Consider the following 20,893-nt stretch of genomic DNA (forward strand, 5'->3'; position numbering starts at 1 on the left):
TTTCTTTCTTTCTACCTTTCTTTCTTTCTTTCTTTCTTTCTTTCTTTCTTTCCTTCTTTCCTTCTTTCTTTCTTTCTTTCTAACTAATCTCTTTCTTTCTTTCTTTCTTTCTTTCTTTCTTTCTTTCTTTTTCTTTCTTTTTCTTTCTTTCTTTCTTTCTTTCTTTCTACCTAATCTTTCTTTCTTTCTTTCTTTCTACCTAATCTTTCTTTCTTTCTACCTAATCTTTCTTTCTTTCTTCCTACCTAATCTTTCTTTCTTTCTACCTTTCTACCTTTCTTTCTTTCTTTCTTTCTTTCTTTCCTTCTTTCCTTCTTTCTTTCTTTCTTTCTTTCTTTCTTTCTTTCTAACTAATCTCTTTCTTTCTTTCTTTCTTTCTTTCTTTCTTTCTTTCTTTCTTTCTTTCTTTTTCTTTCTTTCTTTCTTTCTTTCTTTCTTTCTTTCTTTCTTTCTACCTAATCTTTCTTTCTTTCTTTCTTTCTTTCTACCTAATCTTTCTTTCTTTCTACCTAATCTTTCTTTCTTTCTTCCTACCTAATCTTTCTTTCTTTCTACCTTTCTACCTTTCTTTCTTTCTTTCTTTCTTTCTTTCTAAATAATCTTTTTTCTTTCTTTCTTTCTTTCTTTCTTTCTTTCTTTCTTTCTTTCTTTCTTTCTTTCTACCTAATCTTTCTTTCTTTCTACCTAATCTTTCTTTCTTTCTGCCTAATCTTTCTTTCTTTCTTTCTTTCTACCTAATCTTTCTTTCTTTCTACCTAATCTTTCTTTCTTTCTTCCTACCTAATCTTTCTTTCTTTCTACCTTTCTTTCTTTCTTTCTTTCTTTCTTTCTTTCTTTCTTTCTTTCTTTCTTTCCTTCTTTCTTTCTTTCTAACTAATTTTTTTTCTTTCTTTCTTTCTTTCTTTCTTTCTTTCTTTCTTTCTAACTAATCTTTTTTCTTTCTTTCTTTCTTTCTTTCTTTCTAACTAATCTTTTTTCTTTCTTTCTTTCTTTCTTTCTTTCTTTCTTTCCTTCTTTCTTTCTTTCTTTCTTTATCTTTCTTTATCTTTCTTTTTCTAACTAATCAATCTTTCTTTCTTTCTTTCTTACTAATCAATATTTCTTTCTTTCTTTCTTTCTTTCTAACTAAACTACCTTTATTTTTTTCTTTCTTTCTAAGTAATCTATTTTTCTTTATTTTTTTCTTTCTTTCTAACTAATCTTTCTTTCTTTCTTTCTTTCTTTCTAACTAATCTTTCTTTCTTACTAACTCTTATTTCTTTCTAACTAATCTATCTTTCTTTCTAACTAATCTATCTTTTCTTTCTCTTTCTAGCTAATCTTTCTTTCTTTCTAAACTTTCTTTCTTTCTAAACTTCTAACTACTTTAAACTTCGTTTGTCATAATTTGCAATATCTTTTAAACTATTTGAAATTTCTTCACCAAATTTGGTATGGATCATCATAAGCATGGCCCGAAGGTACCTGAGAAGTTTGATCACAGCGCCACCTAGTGTTCCATAGATATCATTGTTTTTTGAAAAAACGCTTATAACTTTTGCTAACATTGCTTGAAATTTGATTTCTTTATGTCAATATATTCCTTGGCTTATGCCGATTTCAACGATATCTCACATGTTATTTTTCAACAATGTGACTGGCCGCCATATTGGAGCGAATGTAAAACAGTTTTTTCGCTACTCCTCCTTCAAAATTGGTCTAATTTTGTCCAAACATGTACTCAAATGATCTTCGGACTGAGCCGCATAAAAGTACTGTCCCCGTTTTTTTTGCTATACTGGAAAAAAAAAAGTTATGATGTCGCAAACTTAATGAGGTCGACCCATAATTGGTTCAGAGGCTGTAACTTGTGAACAGTTTGTCACAAAATCATAAAATTGGTGTCTATCGATTCCTTGCGTCGTGTCGAATCCGAGGATATCTTTTTTGCCAGGATTGGATGTACCACGTCATAAGCTACATTAGCATTAAGCTAGCTTAGCATGCTAATCTGGTTAACTTGCTTTTGTGTGCTCATTCTTACACTGAAACCTCTCCTCTGCAGCTTTGTACAACATGTCCTCTGGGCAGTGTTGGGCAAGTTACTTCGAAACTGTAATGCGTTATTTATTACTTATTACTGTCATTTCAAAGTAATTCGTTACATTACAATATTACTGTATTTAAAATGTAAGGCATTACACTACTATTGCATTACTTTTAAGTTACTCTCACCCAAATAACTGCAAATATGGATTTGGAAATCTAAATGTAGCTTATGATGCTCAATTAGCTCATTACACATCCAGTAGAAGGTGATGTGGTATCCGACTGAGCTTGGACCCATAAGAAATTTTACTATGATGTACTATAGTACATACCATGGTATACCATAGTAGTACCATGGTATTCCATAGTAGTACTATGGTAGTACCATGGTACCTTACATATAACCATGGTACTATATAGTACTTCAGATATTATCATGGTACCATGGTACATTGCATGGTACTGTAGATGTTACTATGGTATGGTACCTCAGATTTACCGTGGTACCTACCATGGTACATACCATAGTACCTCAGATATAACTATGGTACATACTTTATAGTACTTCAGATATTATCATGGTACCATGATAATATCTGAAGTACTATACTGTACAGTATGTTACTATGGTACATAGTATGGTACCTCAGATTTACCATGGTACATGCCCTAGTACCTCAGATATAACCATGGTACATTCTGCCGTACATATTACCATGGTACATACTTCCTCAGATATAACCTTGGTACCTCAAATATTACCATGGTACTTTGCATGGACGCATGGTACAGAAATCTTTTTACTTTAAGCCCGGGCTAAACTTTAGGGTTAAACTTTAGCAAAAATAAAAATAACTAAGCCAAATATTTTTATTTTATTTTAATTATTATTGTGAGTGACTGCAGTAGTGTGGGCATAGGCCATTTGGTCTATGAACGAGTCATAGATCTCCAAAATCAGTTTTAAATGTATAATGTAATATTAATGAGATTTTTATTTAAGTAATGTTCTAATTCTAGATGTTTGTAAATGCTGCATGATTTTGACGTGGTTTAATCAATGGCCGTGCGCGTGAACTTTGAACATTCATGTCGCTTTCAAACCCATACTGTCTATTTTTCAAACACTGGAACGGCCGCGGCGCAGAGTTGCCATGGAAACGGAGTGAAACATTTTGCGCGGACGTTTCTCCTCTGCTGATCTCGCGGTGATTTTGGCGAATTTGCATGAAGGAAAAAAAAACTACCACTTTATTCCAGGTTAACTGCTTGTAACGCGCGTTACTGACATTTGTACCGAGTAAAATATTACATTTTTCCCCCCTGTAATGCCTTACATTACCGCGTTACAGCAAAAAGCAATGCATTACAGTAATTAATTACTTTTGTAACGCGTTACTCCCAACACTGCCTCTGGGTGGCGCAATCTGTTCAACCATGCGTCATGAATCCCGAACCATTCTGGTCGTGGGTTCGAGACCAGTGTGGGGCGACTTTGAAATTGTGTATAAATTGTCATTTGAGCTCCTTTATTATCTGGGTAAGAGCTGTACTAATGTTTCTTACACTGGGATTAGAAATAAGTGTGTGTTTTTTTCTACATTCTGTGTTCGTTCTAATCAGAACTTCTGTTCATTTTGATTTCATCTGTACTTCTGAACCCATCAGTTCTTCATGTACATTCTATTTCTGCTGTTTTTGCTCTTCTGGCTCTGCATTGCGCTACAGCCCTACTGTGCTACAGCGGCTCGGCCCCGTATTGCTGCTTGCAGCTATATTTATGTGTGTTTTTGTATTTGTGCAGATGGAGTTATGAAGTTTGACCAAACTGCTACGGAGGACTCCATTAGAACTTTCACCTCAGAACACCTTAAACACGCACCACAAAGAAGTGGAGGTGGAGGGTTCACTCCACATAGTCACTGATCATGTGCTGAACACAGAGAATATATATATAAAAGACCATATATAAAATATATATATATGAAGAGTTCAGATGCAAAAGCCTCTAAGTGCCATCTGAAATTTTCTTCTAGAATGATCATTTTTATCAAGCTCGTATATTTAAGTTAAGTAATTTCACTTAAATGGCAATGAAAATGACCTATTAATTGTCATTTAAGTGAAATTACTGAACTTAAATATACGAGCTTGATAAAAATGATCATTCTAGAAGAAAATTTCAGATGGCACTTAGAGGCTTTTGCATCTGAACTCTTCATATATATATACACACATACACACACACCGCAGTCAGTTACTCAGTCACTCAACTTTTGCACCTTGTTTTGCACAGATTCAGTTTAGCACTTGTGTGATAGTTGTGTTTAATTGAAATTGTACAGATCATACAGTGATTTACAAAAAATAAAAAATAAAAATGAGTGGGGATTGAACTGATTTCTTAAACCTCTGTGCATTACTGTATGCCTATCCCTTTCCAAAGGGTGGAGGGCCTGTTTTCTGTACCAGTTAATTTTCCTGTAGTTTTATTTGGCTCAGAGGCAGGTTTGAACTGGAAATGGATGGATTAGAATGTGTTTCCAGTTATGTGGTGGTAAGGAAAGCAATCAAATGAAGCTACAGAAAAATAAACTGGAACAGTTGAAATTAGACAGATGTTATGAACAGTGCAGTATAAAAGCACTGTCTGCACCTCCAGAGGTCCTCTGGACGTTAATGGACGTTTGTTGGACGACTAAATAAGACGTCATTTGGTGTCACAGTCTGCACCTTTAAGGTACCAAACTTGGAAGTCCTCAATGACCACATTTGGAGTATATTTAGCCCAATACAGAGGTCCTCTGGTCGTTAGTACAGGACGATCATTAGACGACAAAAAAAGACGTCGTCTGGCGTTACAGTCTGCACCCATAGGGGACCAAAATGAGACGTCCACAACGACCATATCTGGACTATATTTAGCCCTTAAACAGAAGTCCTGTGGAAGTCGATACAGGAGGTTCGGTAGACGGCGGAAAAATACGTTGATTGGCGTCACAGTCTGCACCCTCCTGATACCGACATAGGACGGACAAGCACACCTTTGAAACTACGTCATCTGGAGGTAACTTTGCGCAGGGGGTACTGTCATCGTGAGGTGAAAATGAAGATCCACTCTGCCAGGCTCTCGTGAAAGTGCTTATCTATAGCACGAAATTTTATTTCTCGTACCATTTATTCGCCAAAAATAGTTTTTGCGTGCATATGATATGCACTTTATGGCGTGTAATACGCATCACGTACAAAAAAATAAATAAAAATAAAACTATTTTTGGCATATAAATGGCACGATCAATAAAATGTATCTGTTTATAAATTTTAGCATCTTTTCAGACGCAAATCTAATTTGAATTACTTTCTAATAGGAGCGGCAGCGAAATACTTTGATAAAAAATATATATATATTACCTAATAAATTATGTTTCTATTATTTTAGTTTTAATGAAAAACCAGGGGACCCCCCGAGGTAATTTTTTTGGGCCTTATGGGGGGTCCCTTGATGCTTATGGGGGGTCCCGGACCCCCCCAGCCCGCCCTCAATTCGAACACTGCCCTCAAGTCCTCCTAGGTGTACATGACATTCTTCTTCCGAGCTTTATAATGGCAGTGAATAGCTGGAAAAAATGTAAAACCCCAAAAAGTGCATCCATTTATGATAAAAAAAAAAATGTCATAAGAATGTCATACACCTAGGATGGCTTGAGGGTGAGTAAATCATGGGCTAATTTTCCTTTTTGGGTGAACTATCCCTTTAAAGACATACATCATTCTTATGAAAATACCTGAGATAGCTTGATGAACACACATACAGTATATTATTGCTATCATGTGTTTGTCTTCATGTTTCATCAGTCAAAACGTCTCTATTTGCATGTTATTGTATCCATATAAGGCATTTCCTGAAATGTCATAAGTTTAATACTTCTATGAATCTCACTTGTGTGGACTTTCTGCATGAGGGATGAATCAGTATGTACTGGGCTTCCAGTCCTGGCTGAAACCTTAAACTCAAAATGAAATAAATGAGAAAAACATTTTACTTCTGCTTTTTGCATTGAAGGCGTTGTCAAATATCTCTATCAGAGCTTGCAACATTTTTTTATGATTCAAATGAGATCTTCCATCTGTGGTAAAATGACTTCACCACAACTGAAGTAAAGGTCATTCTTATCGGGGTCGCTCATTAAAATCTATTTGAGGTAAACTATCAAATGTGTTTTAAATTAGAAATTATTTCATTGTAAACTGTTACAACTGTCAAGACAAATGACTATAAAAAAGATGCTACATTTAATCTTCATTATTTCTACACATCAGGTGATTCTCAGAATGATTGCTGCAGATTTTCTTGTATTCAGCACCATTCTATCAGGTTGGTCTTTTTTATGTTTTCATTAAGAATATAATTGAACTAACAATGACCTCAACCTCAAAAAAAAAACTAAAAAAACATTTGGACACTAATGTCATACTTGAAAATGTCTGAAATTAATTTAATTAGATCAGCAAACAAATAATGCAAGAGCTTTTCTCAGAAGTAACTTCGCTTTCAGAGTCACTTTTTAAATGGTAACACTTTACAATAAGGTTTCATTAGTTAACATTAACATTTAACATGGACTAAGAATGAACTATACGTCTACAACTATTAATCTAGACTAATGTTAATTTCAATATTTACATTATTAAAATCATTAGTTGTATTTGTTAACATTAGTTGATGCGCTGTGAACTAACGTGAACGAACAATAAAAAACTGTTTTTATTAACTAACATTAACAAAGATTAATAAATACTGTAACAAATGTATTGCTCATTGTTAGTTCATGGTAGTTAATGCATGTTTATCATAGACTCCTAAAATTAAAGGTTCCAAAAAGGTTCATGGAACCAAAGATGCCAAACCTTTATTTTTAAGAGTGTATATGAAGTGTACATGTGCTCTATTGTGACAACCAGAAAGTTCATTTTGAAACCTAACAAGCTTCATTGAGTGAAATGCGTTGACTGAAAAGTGTTCTTATGCTATTTTCTTTCAAATAAATCTAGACTATATAGTCTATAATGCATACATGTAGCCTATACATTGTTAATTGTGGCATAACTGTCAAAATATTTTTGAGGGACAATGTATGTAGGCCTATAGATTTTTATTACATTTCATTATAGCACATTTGTATTCCAGCTTGGTGTAATGGCATGAAAATGTCGGTCCCCAAAACCCTAAACGCCACCAGCGGCTCCTGCCTTTTGATTCCCTGCCGATTTGAAATTTCAACGGAGAATGAAGAATATCTTGACCTTTCACCAAACGCAACCTGGAGACGAGGATCTCTGTGGTCATTCTATGATACAGAGGATTTTACCAACGCTCACCGACAGAAGGAACCGCTGATAAAGGTGGTGGGGGACTTACGAAAGAAAAACTGCACTTCTGTCATGATGAATCTCACCAGCCAGCATTCAGATCGCTACTTCTTCAGGTTTTCATCTGTGGGGTTTAGTGTGACTGCAACTAATGCTGTGCAGATAAAGGTGTCAGGTAAGGCAGTGCAAATGTTCCAGGAAGAATCAGACATTACTTTTCAGTTTAAGCGGTTTGTGGCATCACATCTTTGAAAAATGTTCAGAGTTTTACGGGGCACATAGTAGCCAGCTATAAGCAACTTACATTTTAGGTCAAACATTGCCACTAATTTTGTGTACTTTTGCTCCCAAAACACATAGTTGTGTTTTGTTTGTGTCGGAGTGCCAAAATTGTACATACAGTGATGGAAATCAACCCGCGACAAAAAAAAAAAATAAAAATATTAACATTTTTATGAATTGAGTGTTCATCGGAGTGGTCCAAGACCTTAGGACTTTTATCACACTTAAACTTGGAATACACACAAAAATTGTAATACAATAAAATTGGTTGTAATAAAAAATAGTAGGCTACCAAATCCTTCCCTCACGGGTCAATTTGACCCCCATAGGAATCAATGAGAAAATGGTTATTTTTTTATATTTTATTTGTCTAAAATAATCCAGAACAAACACACAGAAATGAAGGCATGAGTAAAACCTCTGAGAATATTTGAATATGCTGATTTTCATTCAGAATATAATAAAACTGTTACAGCTCCAAAAATGCTGTTAATAATTTCACCATTCATTTTGCGTTTGTGTGGGGGTGGGTTGTTCTGCATTGTAAATCCCTGCTGTCCACTTTACTGACTTTAATTATTGCAAAATAAACCACTTCAGTATAAATCCCCCCCCCCCCACACACACACACACACACACACAAAAACATGCTTAAAATGCCCACATATTTCCAAAACAAAAATAAATTGTAATGTCTAAATATAATCTACATGAATGCACACTGAAGCAAACCAACTTCAAATGGGACTTTGGGATCCAGGGGACATTTCAAATGGGACATTTGCTCCATCTAGTGGCAAGAGTCATTAAATATCAAGTTGTTATTTTTTTTTCTTCCCACAATAAGTCAGCAGACACACCCAAAATGAGATATTTTGACCTGATTTACCAGGGTTATGCATTAATGAGTTATTTTGTATTTAAGTGAAATAATGTGAAGAATGTGCTTATTTATATTAAAATTATTTATAAAATCTAATAATTTAGAGGTAAAAAAAAAAAGTGCATTAAATGCATTAAACCTTATCAAATTATATAAGCTTTCTGGACAAAAATAATACTTATACTTTTTTTATTTCTTCTCATGACATTCTCACATCCTTATTAATGCAGAAAATGCTCTCACCCTGTGCTCAATGCTTTAAGCTTTTATTAAACTTTATTAAAAGCTTTTATTTAAGCTTTTATTTTAAGCTTTATTTTCAAACTCAAGTAGGGAACAATAATCTGCATATGAAAATATACACAATTACACAAATAACAATTAAATCTCCAGCTGTATATCTATCTCTTTGTGATACTATATAGGCCTATGCTAGGTTGCAGCTGCAGCTCACGTGAATGAACTAGTTGATACAGGAAATCAGTAGCCTAATAAAGAGGTTAACTTTACAAAAATACTAAACTTAAATGTATTTAAATACAAATTTCATTAAATAGTATTTTGTACTTCAAATGGGCCTAGGTATTTTAAATACTGGCCATCCCTACCCTTGGTTTGTTACTGAATGAATCAGCGTCTTTAAAGACTTTCCCTTGGCGCCTTATACTGGCGTATGATACTTCACGACAGGAGAAACAAAAAGTTTTCTTTATGTCATTCACACAGACACTTCCTATGTTAGCTGTTCTTACCTGCGAACTAGATCAGACACCTCTGAGTTCTGCTTTCCCAAAAGTCTTTATCAATTGTACTGTTATCTTATCAATTAATTGAGAAATGTATCCTATAGCGACTGTAAAAAAACTGTAATATTACCTAATTACACGTTAACAAGGGCATCTTGAAATAAAGTGTAATTATTTGTAAATGCTCAAAGTTTCTATACAAATGAATACCATTACCATCACTCTTTCTCCTCTTCATATCCTGATAGATTCGTTGGCTGAGCCGTATGTGATTGTGCCGGGACTCAGGGAGGGTGAGGTGGGGAATCTGACTTGCACTGTTCCAGCGCCTTGCCCCAGTAACTCTCCAAATGTAACATGGGATCCTGCATTTGGTGGGAACATAACACAATGGACACAGCTGAATGCTGATGGGACACAGAATGTTTCTGCCATTTTGAACTTCGTCCCATCGTTCCACCATCATGAGCTGAAAGTGAACTGTGTTTCCATCCATCTGCTAGACAGACAAGACAAACCCCTGCTCAGCCACAAGACCATCATCCTCAATGTGGAGTGTGAGGTTTTAACCCAACACAGTTTGCAGCTTTTCTCTTTTTATGAAAATGCTCAGTTTCTTCTCTTTCTGGCCCACAGATCCTCCTAAGGAAACACAGATCTCTGTTACAGGCTCAGTCTGGCTTGGTGATAATGTAACCCTTACCTGCCAAAGTAATGCCAACCCTCCAGCGGTCCACAGGTGGTTCATGAAGAAGGAAGGTATAGTGGAAGAAGTGGGTGCCTCGCGTGTGCTTTCCTTTACTGTGACCCATAATAATAGTGGGGAATACATTTGTGAGGCACAGAACCTACATGGTGCAGGGAACTCCACAATCCTACAGATCACGGTCCCAGGTCAGTCTGTGCTTGAGACGGTAGAGCAGGGTTCCCCAAATCCTGCCCAGGAGGGTTGCTGTCCTGCAGAGTTTAGTTCAGATCCTAATCAATCTCACCTACCTGCAATTTTCCTAGTACCTACTCTAAAGACCTCAGCTGTGTCCCAATTCAGAGGCTGAATCCTTCACAGGTCGCATTCGAAGGCCATTGCTTCACCACGACGCGACGGAGGCTGTCCATATTCAAAGGCTCCTTCAGATGCGGCCTCCAAATGCGTCCTTCGTTTCCCATGAAATGAAGGATACAACTCTTTGTGCGCTGGTGACTACAGGATTGTTTTGAGAGAATTTGCTGAATTACACTTTTAAACATAAGCATTGGGTTTCAGCTTACTCATATATAATGATGCAAATGTAAAAATAGAACGAAAAAACTCTAAAGCAGTTCAAATGTTGGCTTATATATTACTAAGATTCGATTATATATATAGTTTATACTCTTTGCTATATACAGAAATGGACCATGGTGAACATATTTAGACTGTTTGTGAACCCTGTTTTGTTTTCAGACAGTTTAAAGGGTACATAACACACACAGTTTCTGCCAATCTCATGTAAATCTTGAATACTTATAGAGTAGTATTGAATCCTGCATATCTCCGAAGAGTCTTTAGTTTGATCAGATTTATAAAAGAAGCTGTACCAGTTATTTCTGAAAACAGTCAAGGGCCTTGTTTATAGAACATTCGTCACCGAAATGTTGTGCCACCGAAACACACTTGGCACAACTCCGTTGCTGCCCCGGAAAAACAAACTGCATCCACTGTTTCCCTAACGCTGGGTTCTTTGGGAAGCTGAACAAGATTGTCTTTCCCTCACAACCAAAAACACTCTTTGATGACATTGTTGATTTTGCGGTCTAAAAACAAAATGTCAAATCTTTCTCAAGCTTTTTTGAAACTTCGGCCATGAGAATCCAACTCTTTAACAGTGTAAATATGTCAGAAGGCATGAAATAGTGTTAGACATCCCCTTTAATATAACTTTCAAAAAAGTCCAGTACAAATGTTACTGCCACTCATCAACAGCAGCTGTCACAATTGCTAGGCGTCAAGAACAATCCTCCGTAGGCTAGACCGTCCCATTTAACAACGCTCGTTCTGATCTTCGTGGCCTTTAAAGGATGCAGCCTCTGAATTGGGACATAGCTCTTGATTAGCTTGTTCAGGTGTGTGCCAAAAAGCCTCTGAATTGGGACATAGCTCTTGATTAGCTTGTTCAGGTGTGTTTGTTTGGGTTGGAGCTAAAATCTGCAGAGCAGTGGCTCTCTAGGACCGGATTTGAGGAACCCTGCTGTACAGATTCACCATATATTTGTGCATTACTGTCATTACTGAAATGAACAGGAACAAAAGCCATGTTTGTCAGTTCTCTTTGTTTTTGCAGGCATATCATTCACTGCTTTCCTCGCAGTTTTGGCACTGTTCTCATTGCTTTTATTTGCACTTCCTATTGTTCTGATTTACAGAAGGTAGGATCCTGCTAGAAATTTAAATGATATAAAATATTTTATACATTATTTGAGATAAATGAGAATGTTTTCCTTTCTTTTTGTTGGTATATGCAGGTGCAAAAAAACACACAAAAGTGTAAGTATCTTGATATGTTTCTCATGAAGTGATTTAGATAGATAGATAAAACATGTCTTCACTATTCTTAGTCCATTTGTTTTCTGAAATAGACTGTAAATTTGACTGTAAAAGTTACAAAACTTCAGTTTGAGGTCTTTAAGGGCAAGGCAAACAACTGTAAAAAAATTGCTGTAAAAAACGGCAAAATTTCCACAGTAACAAGCTGTTTTCCATTAAAACAGCAATGTACCGTAGAAAAAAATGCATTCTGGGTGATATTTGGCGTTTTCGAGAGAGTAGCCTACAGGAATATACTGTGAATTAACAGCGCTCAAAGTTGACACTCAGCGGCTGTGTTCCAAATCACACACTATACCCTCATTCACTATTCCCTACATTAGTTCACTAATATAGTCCACTTGAAGGAGTGAATGAAAACAAGTGAGTTAATTTGGAGACTCATGAACACCTGCTGTTAACAAGCTGAATCACTGAAGGAAAGAGGAACATAAGAACAGAAAAAATATGAAATCAACTGAAGATAAAATACGTTAAATCTCTGAAGATCTCGGCAGAGGAGGATTAAACAACTCCACAAACAGAATCACCAGCTTGATTTATTACTAACCAGATTGACTTTATTTCTGTCAGACGTCTACATAAGTTCTTATTAAAAGGTGACAGAGGTTTAGATGTCATTTTATTTTCATTTGATGTTACCATGATGGTGATCAGTGTTTGCTTTAGTTGGGCTCTTGACCCTTGACTTTTGAACATTAGTTTTTCTTTGGCTGCTGTAGCTGTGTGTTTATGACAAAGAAGCTGAAAGAAAACAGGATCAGATGACAGTGACTGTTTGTTAATAGTCACAATCATCATCTAGTGGTCAAATTCACTGATCTCATGTTTTTGTCAAATGTATTTATATGGGTGATGTTCTGTATTTTTGATTGTGGTGTCACTGTGACTTTACAGATGGAGATCTATCAGAGTTTTGACAACCAGAAAATATGAAGAATTTAAAAAAACAGTAAATGCTCAAAACTTTTTTAACTTCTATATCAGCCAGACACACAGACATCAATAATCGGCATGTGAATCTCAACAATGGTGACAATCAAAAGTTTAATGTTGCAATGCATGATGGGTACCAGCATAGTACAAAAAAATCGTCCATGACTCCCAGCATGCATTGTGGCATGAATAAATTATACAGCTGAATTGTCTGGTTATTTTCTTTCATTTTTACTTTTTGCTTTTATTTTTGCTATTGGTTTTGTGTTGAGTTTTAGTTGCGTGTTTTGTGATGTTCAGCGTTGATATCTTTTTTGTTGATTGTCACCATTGTTGAGATTCATTGGCTGATTCTTGATGTCTGTGTGTGTCTAAATGAAGCCGTAGTTCAACATTTTTTAGTGAACGATGAGTTTTAAAATCCTGTATAACTGATTGTGTAGCTCTGCTTGATCTTTTGCTATAGTTTCACAGTGTAGTAATATAAAATTAGGAGCATTAAAACAACACATTTTTGATAATGGATTAGACATGGGATAAGATCGGTGATCCAAACATCATGTGATGATGTCAAAATCAAAACATAACCAGCAACACCTGATCTCATTTTTGTTGGTTTTGTTTCTTCCACAACAAATGTGTCTTAAAAACACAGTTACAGCAGCCAAAGAAAAAAACTAACGTTAAAGTCAAGGGTCAAGAGCCCAACTAAAGCAAACACTGATCTCCATAATGGTGGCGTCAAATTAAACAAAACAACATCTAAACCTCTGTTAATTCTCAATAGGAATTTCTGTAGATGTATGCAAAAATAAATAAAGTCAATCTGGTTAGTAATAAGTGAAGCTGGTAATGCTGTTTTTTGGAGTTGTTTAATCCTCCACTGCTGAGATCTTGAGAGATTTAATGTCTTCTGTAGCTGGAAGTCAGTTTTAGTTCTTGTGTTTCGCTTTTTTTCTGTTCTTGTTGTTCCTCTGTAGCCTGGCAAGCCAGACCTACATCAAGATGTTTGGTCTGGCAACTCACCATAGACACGCTCAATCCGAGGGGCGGGATAAACGGCTGTCTTTCAAATTCCCTCTGCACGCAATAGGACAGCGCTTCAACCAACCAGAGCGTTTTCCCATCAGCGGAGCTAGTTGATAGATTCAACTTTTGCCATATCTGGCCGGCAAAACTACGAACACATCTTCCTTTTTTTAAGAATGACTTAAGTGCCGTTCTTGGCTCTTTTCTCAAAGAAAAACTTAACTTCAAGTCCTCCAGAGTCGCAGCCAAAGCTGATGAGCAGCCGTCATTCTTTGTTTTCAAGTAGCAGCCAGGGAACCGTCGCAACTCTGTCGTCATATGTTAAGCCCGCCCCGCATACTCTGTACGTGACGTGATTGGCCTGACCCAATTTAGGTTTTTGCCGAAAGTCTATGGAGAGTTGTTAGACTGCCCTGGCTGCAAAATACATTTTGCTGCCGCTAGGGTGCGTCTAGATTTCTAGGCTAGTTCCTCTGTCCTTCAGTGGTTCTGCTTGTTAACATCAGGTGTTCATCACTAATGCTCAATCATCAGTTCATTAATCACTGAATAATATTGTGATGTATCTATTCAAAAGAAAACACGTGAGACGGAATGTCTGTCTTCTCACCACAACTTTACTCTGAGTTTTTTTATCTGCGCAAACGCGCGCCCCCGAATATTTCCCAACATTCTCAGCACTCAAACTACGGAATCTCTACTGTCTCAAATGCAAAACTTGCAAGCATACAATACATCACATTACCCCCCTTTTTAAACAAAAGTACTTTCAGATTCACACTGAAACCCGAGCGTGGCACAAAACATTATTGGCTTTACCAACAACATAACAGTTACTTTTTTTTTTTTTTTAACAAAAACAAAACAAAAAAAACATCAGAGAACAAAATAAGCATTGTATCTATATATAAGACCATAACAGTCCTATACCGTAATGCTATTGCAATGGGTGTATGTTTCATGGATTACAGGTCAAAACATTTTGGTGCTTTTCTACTTCTGGATGAGCGGCGTGGACTCGGAGCCACCCCTGTAACCCCTCCACAGTTCTCTTGAGAAGGCTCAGAACAGCTTGTTTTTCCTCTGGTGCACAGGGTTGAATCGGAGTGTCAGTCCCTGAACAGTCAGTCTCTTTAACAAGCTCATCCTCTACAACCCGGGGTTTCAACTGGTCACCATGTCTCCTGAAAGTGGCATCTGTGTCTCGTCCCTGAACCTTGTAAGACACTGGCCCGCTTTGCTTTACTATCACACCTGGAATCCATTTGTTCCCTCCTCCTGTGGTGTTACGGTGGTACACTGCATCCTTTGCAGAAAAAGACCTCTCCACAGCACGTTGGTCATGATAGAACTTCTGCAGGTATTGCTTCCTGCGAACAGTAACAGTGACATCTGGATAAACAAAGTCCAGGCGAGTGCGCACATGTCTGTTAAGAAAAAGATCTGCTGGCGATTGGCCAGTAGTGCAGTTTGGAGTAGTGCGATATTGCATTAGGAAAAGAGAGATCTTATCTTCCAAGTCCATTGTTAGGTGTGCAAGTTTCTTTATTCCACTTTTAAATGTCTGCACATACCTTTCTGCAAGGCCGTTGGTAGCAGGATGACCTGGCGCACTCGTTGAATGAAGAATGCCATTTAGCTGCATGAAGTTTTTGAACTCCTCAGATGTAAATTGTGTTCCATTGTCTGTGACAATTTGCTCCGGAAGTCCGTATGCCGCAAACAACCTCCTCAGTCTTGCGATGGTAGCTTGTGAGGTGAGGTTAGGCATTCTAAACACCTCCAGCCACTTTGAGTATGCATCCACAAGTATCATAAATGTGTGTCCTAGAAAAGGACCAGCAAAGTCTATGTGTAGTTTTTTCCAGCTTTGACCTGGAAATTCCCAAGGGTGTAACGGAACCTGACGTGGAGCCTTTTGTTCCATCTGGCACGGCTCACAGGCTCTGCTAACCTGCTCCAGATCTGCATCCACTTTAGGCCACCACACATATTTGCGGGCAAGAGTTTTCATCTTTACTATTCCTTGATGACCGACGTGCAGTTCTTTCAGCACAGTTTTTCTCAGTTTATCAGGTATTATTACCCTGGTACCCCAGAGCACGCATCCTTTCTCTGCAGACAATTCATATCTGCGTGAGTGGTAAACTTTCAAACTTTCATCCACATCCATCGGCCAACCCTCCATGACATACTTCAGGACTTTGGACAACACCTTGTCTCTGCGTGTTACCCGTGCCACCTGGTCCGCATTCAAAGGAGCATGTTAGAAGTGTTCAGCCATTAGTGCATGAATATTTTCTGACAAGGCGGCTGTGCCCACATCAGTCGTGTCCGGCAGGGGAACACGCGAAAGTCCATCTGCATTACTGTGTTTCTCTGAGGGACAGTATTCAATATGGTAGTCATAAGCTGAAAGGATGATTGCCCATCTTTGAATCCTGGCCGCTGCCATGGTGGGTAGACTTTTATGCTCTCCGAACAAAGTCAACAAAGGTTTATGGTCAGTCACCATCTTGAATTTCCTTCCCCACAAATATTGGTGAAATTGTTTTACCCCGAAGATGAGCGCCAACCCCTCTTTTTCTATTTGAGAATACTTTTTCTCTGCAGGCGCCAGAGTTGGTGAGGCATAAGCCACAGGACGTTCCTCTCCAGTGGGCATGGTGTGTTGCAAAACAGCTCCAATCCCATATGCTGAAGAATCGCATGCTAAGGTGAGTGGTAGACTTGGATCATAATGTACCAGAACCCTTTCGTTCGTAAGCAAGTCTTAAAATTTTTCAAAAGCCCTTTTCTCTGACTGCTTCCATTCCCATGGTACATTATCTCTCTACAGTCTGTAGAGGGGAGCTGCCACTGTACTTTGGTTGGGCAAAAAACGTCCATAATAGTTGACCAGACCCAGAAATGCTCTCAGCTCCTTCACACAGGTGGGTGCTGGTGCATCCCGGATTGCAGCAACTTTGTCTGGAGATGGATGAAGGCCCTGGCTGTCTAGCACAAATCCTAGATATTCAATTTGCTTTTTCCCAAACTCACATTTTGACTTTTTCACTCTCAAGCCATTCTCCTGGAGTCTTTGCAGCACTGCCTTTAGCCTCTGCAGATGTTCATGTTCTGTCCTTCCAGTGACCAGAAGGTCATCAAGATAAACAACGACATCAAGATCTTTCATGATGTTCTCCATGATTCTTTGGAAGATTGAGGGTGCTGAACTGACACCAAATGGTAGTCTATTGTAGACAAATAATCCTCTGTGTGTGTTGATGGTTAGCAGCTGTTTGGACTCATCATAAAGAAAAACCTGCTGGTACGCTGAAGCCAGGTCAACCTTAGAAAACACAGTTCCCCCAGTCAGTGTAGCTATCAACTCGTCAATCCGAGGTAGTGGGTAAGTCTCTGTAGTAGCTGCTTGATTCACAGTTAATTTATAGTCTCCACACAGTCTTATGGTTTTATCTTTTTTTACCACCGGCACAATGGGAGCTGCCCATTCACTGTGTTTTACTGGCATGATTATTCCAGCCTTCTCCAGTCGGTCCAGCTCTGCGTCAACCTGAGCTTTCATGGAAAAAGGCAGTGGACGTGATTTACAAAAGCGTGGAGGAATTTCAGGATTCACCAGTATCTTTGCCTTAAGCCCACTGAGCGTGCCTAGTTCATGTTTGAACACCTCTGAGCACGAATCTAGCACCTCTTCAAGGGACCTTGCTTGATGCACTTGACTGACATGTTTATTTTTTTTCCAGTTCAAGGTGAGCTTTTGTAGCCAATTCCTGCCACACAGAGCTGGTCCCTCCCCTTTTACTACTACTACGGGTAGCAATTCACATTGTTTTTCGTAGCTCACATTAGCTTGAAACTGTCCCAACACAGGCATAGTCTCTCCTGTGTACGTTTTAAGCTTGACTCCGGCGACCTCTAGTGGCTCTTTTGAGAACGCAGCTTGAAATAGTTTCTCAGATATGATGCTCACGGCGGCGCCGGTATCAATTTCCATCATAATTTCTTTGCCATTTACTTTAAATGTCTCTACGAATTACCTTTTGTCGTTCTCATCACTTAGTAGCGAAAACATGGGCAACTCAGCTTCCTCTACCCCCACATGCTTAGTGTTTTTCTCCACATAACGTTTACTTTTCCCAGCTTCCATTTTTCCTCTGCAAGCTCTTTTGATGTGGCCAATTTTCCCACAATTGTGGCATTTTGCATCCTTGAAATGACATACATGAGGGCTGTGATCTTTGCCATGGCATCTATAGCACTTTTTCCCTCTCTGATCGGAATGTTGCGCTGCTCGCGCCCGCGCATCCACTTTATGCACTACACCCGAGCGCGAGTCTAGCCCTCTCAGCTGCTGTGTGTCTTTCTCCGCCGTCTCCATACTCAATGCGATCTCAAACGCACGTGCAAACGTCAGATTAGATTCTGACAACAGTCGCCGTTGGCAGGCTTCGTTGCGGATTCCACTTACGAAACGGTCACGCAACGCCTCGTCCAGCGTTGCTCCGAACTCACAACTCACAGCGCACTGTTTCAGCTCCGCTGCATATTCCGTCACCGTCTCATCAGCTCTTTGATTGCAGTGATTAAAACGGAATCTTTCCGCAATCAGCAACGGCTTCGGCTCAGAATGATTCTTTAAAGTGTCCACAATGTCTTTGTAAGACTTATCCTTCGGCTTCTCTGGTTGTACCAAGTTCCTTAGTAAACCGTAGGTAGTTGCTCCCATCACACTCAACAGGGTCGCAACCTGTTTCTCCTGGCGAATGCCGTTCACCTCGAAGAACTGCTCAAGCCGTTCAATATAAGCCGACCAAGACTCTGCTTTCGGAACAAACTCGCCTATATTTCCAATAAGCGCCATAATGTGAACAAAACTTTATCCTCATCGCCAATTTTTCTGTGATGTATCTATTCAAAAGAAAACACGTGAGACGGAATGTCTGTCTTCTCACCACAACTTTACTCTGAGTTTTTTTATCTGCGCAAACGCGCGCCCCCGAATATTTCCCAACATTCTCAGCACTCTAACTACGGAATCTCTACTGTCTCAAATGCAAAACTTGCAAGCATACAATACATCACAAATATCATTAACTTCAACACTGCTTCAGTGTTACTTCAACACTGTAGTGTGGACACACTAGTGTTCATTTAAAACTGAAGATTTTGCAGTGGGGTTAAAAGGGTTAAATGTGTCAAATAAAAAAAACAGAGTGAAGCGTATTTTAACGGTAATCACCTGTAAATTAATTTACGGCATCAAACTGATTAAAAACAACAACAATTTACTGGCAACCACAGCTGCCAGTAGATTACCGTAAAATCAAGGAAAAACCGTAATATACTGTAAACCGTAACAATCAGATTTACTAAACGGAAGGTTCATTTCACTGAAATATTAGTGAAAGTTCATTGAAAAAAGTTATGCGAAGTCAATAACTGAAAAGGAGAGTAAATATTAAATTGAAGTGTTTTATGTGTTTTTGCATAAGATGATATAGGAGAGATCTGTTAGTGTAATTAATTTGTTTTGTGGGTCACCAGTGTGCTGGAGAGTAGAGCCTGTGCTTCAGTCAAAGATGAGCAGAGAAACACTGATGTTTTGCTGCCTGTTGCTTTATTTAAAAGCAGTAGCTGTGTAGTTGCTGATGCAGTGACAATCTCCTTGCTAAGTACTTTAGCACATACTTGTGTGCTTTTGTTCACTAAATACGAACCGCAAAGATTTGAGTTAAATTTGAATTAATTCACTATTACACATTATGTTTGCAGTTTTATATTAAGAGATATTCCTTTTCAGTGGACTCAAATGAATTTCACAGTCTTATCAGTATAAATACTAGTTTTTAAACTCAAACTGTTTGAAGCAATCGGTTTCCCAAATGATATGAGTTACCTTCCATGGTATTTCTACGGTAACATACTGTAAAAAAAATAAGAGCTGTAAATTAACGGTAGAGAGCTGTAAATTAACAGTACATTGCTGACAACCACAGTAGATTACCGTTACTTTACAGCGCACTGAAACTGGGCTAATACTGCAGTGTTACACATGATGAGTGCTTCATTGCTTTCAGAACAATGTTATGTTGTGAGTGAATTATCATAAAGCTAACAGAGTAAGTACAAGTTCACAGCTCATGTATTAATGCATTTCAGGAAACAAACCAAGATCAGGACATTTATGCCAATGTGTCAAGTGCAACAAAAAGCCATCAGCTTCAGTCAAATACATGTGAAAATAAGGAGACCTGCACCGTTAACCCTGAAAGCACATTCAAAAAGAATCTCTCCTACGAAAACATTTATGCAAACTGTTGAAGTGAGAAGTGGAATATGGATCACCACTGAACAATTAGTCTACTTTCTGCATGCCAGTAATGATCATTTTAATAAGCATCAGCATATTTAACTTCCCATCTGTTATGTTCAAAACTATATATCATTGCTACTTGCTTTCTCCTTTTAAAGAATGAAAACCCTCCAATAATTATAATTCAACTCTGAATACTTGACTGTATGTTTCTATTTTTATTTTTGTGATACATTCACAAAATGTATTTTTGTATGGTTATATTTTGTGATAATTCTTTTCTCAATTAAAGAATTTAAAGTCTCTATGAAATCAAATTTGAGTTCCTTTTTTTTATGGAATATTATATTTTTTATTATAAATGATTTACCTTTTCACCATTATTTATTTATTTTAATTAATCATTATTAGCGTCATTATTTTTTTATTTTTTTCAATTGATGTGCCGAGGGCACATCTTTAATAAGAATTTCTTGCCAAATCTCTTCTCTGATGAGTGTTTATTGCCGCAAAGGTAAATTACCGTCACTCACACAAACTGTCACTCACATGAGATCACAGCAATAGCAAACCACAACCATCCAATCAATTCCCCATGGACAAAATCAAGTCCTGCTCTACATTTTTTGTTCCTTGTTTGAGAAGCCGTTTCACTCAAATATATGTTACAAATACAATAGGGTAGAAAAAGACTACCACAACTTCCATTTCAT

The 20,893-nt window shown here is 37.8% G+C and overlaps 1 protein-coding gene across 4 annotated transcripts in view; it reads left to right on the forward strand.

Annotated features, from left to right (window-relative positions):
• Positions 1-20,483, forward strand: part of LOC311290554 (myelin-associated glycoprotein-like) — a 58,919-nt gene extending 38,436 nt beyond the window's left edge. For 3 of the 4 annotated variants that reach the window (XM_084409106.1, XM_084409107.1, XM_084409109.1), the window contains 7 exons: positions 6,349-6,403; positions 7,217-7,573; positions 9,558-9,866; positions 9,946-10,203; positions 11,631-11,715; positions 11,812-11,833; positions 20,027-20,483. In XM_084409106.1, coding sequence (XP_084265232.1) covers positions 6,349-6,403; positions 7,217-7,573; positions 9,558-9,866; positions 9,946-10,203; positions 11,631-11,715; positions 11,812-11,833; positions 20,027-20,188 — 1,248 coding nt within the window. In that variant the 3' untranslated portion in view covers positions 20,189-20,483. Of the gene's footprint in view, positions 1-5,591; positions 6,231-6,348; positions 6,404-7,216; positions 7,574-9,557; positions 9,867-9,945; positions 10,204-11,630; positions 11,716-11,811; positions 11,834-20,026 lie in introns of those variants that run through there. The other variant, XM_084409108.1, reaches the window with a different exon arrangement.
• The last annotated feature ends 410 nt before the right edge of the window (positions 20,484-20,893 follow it).

The sequence above is a fragment of the Rutilus rutilus genome, assembly GCF_951802725.1.
Source record: "Rutilus rutilus genome assembly, chromosome: 5".
NCBI lineage: Eukaryota > Metazoa > Chordata > Actinopteri > Cypriniformes > Leuciscidae > Rutilus > Rutilus rutilus.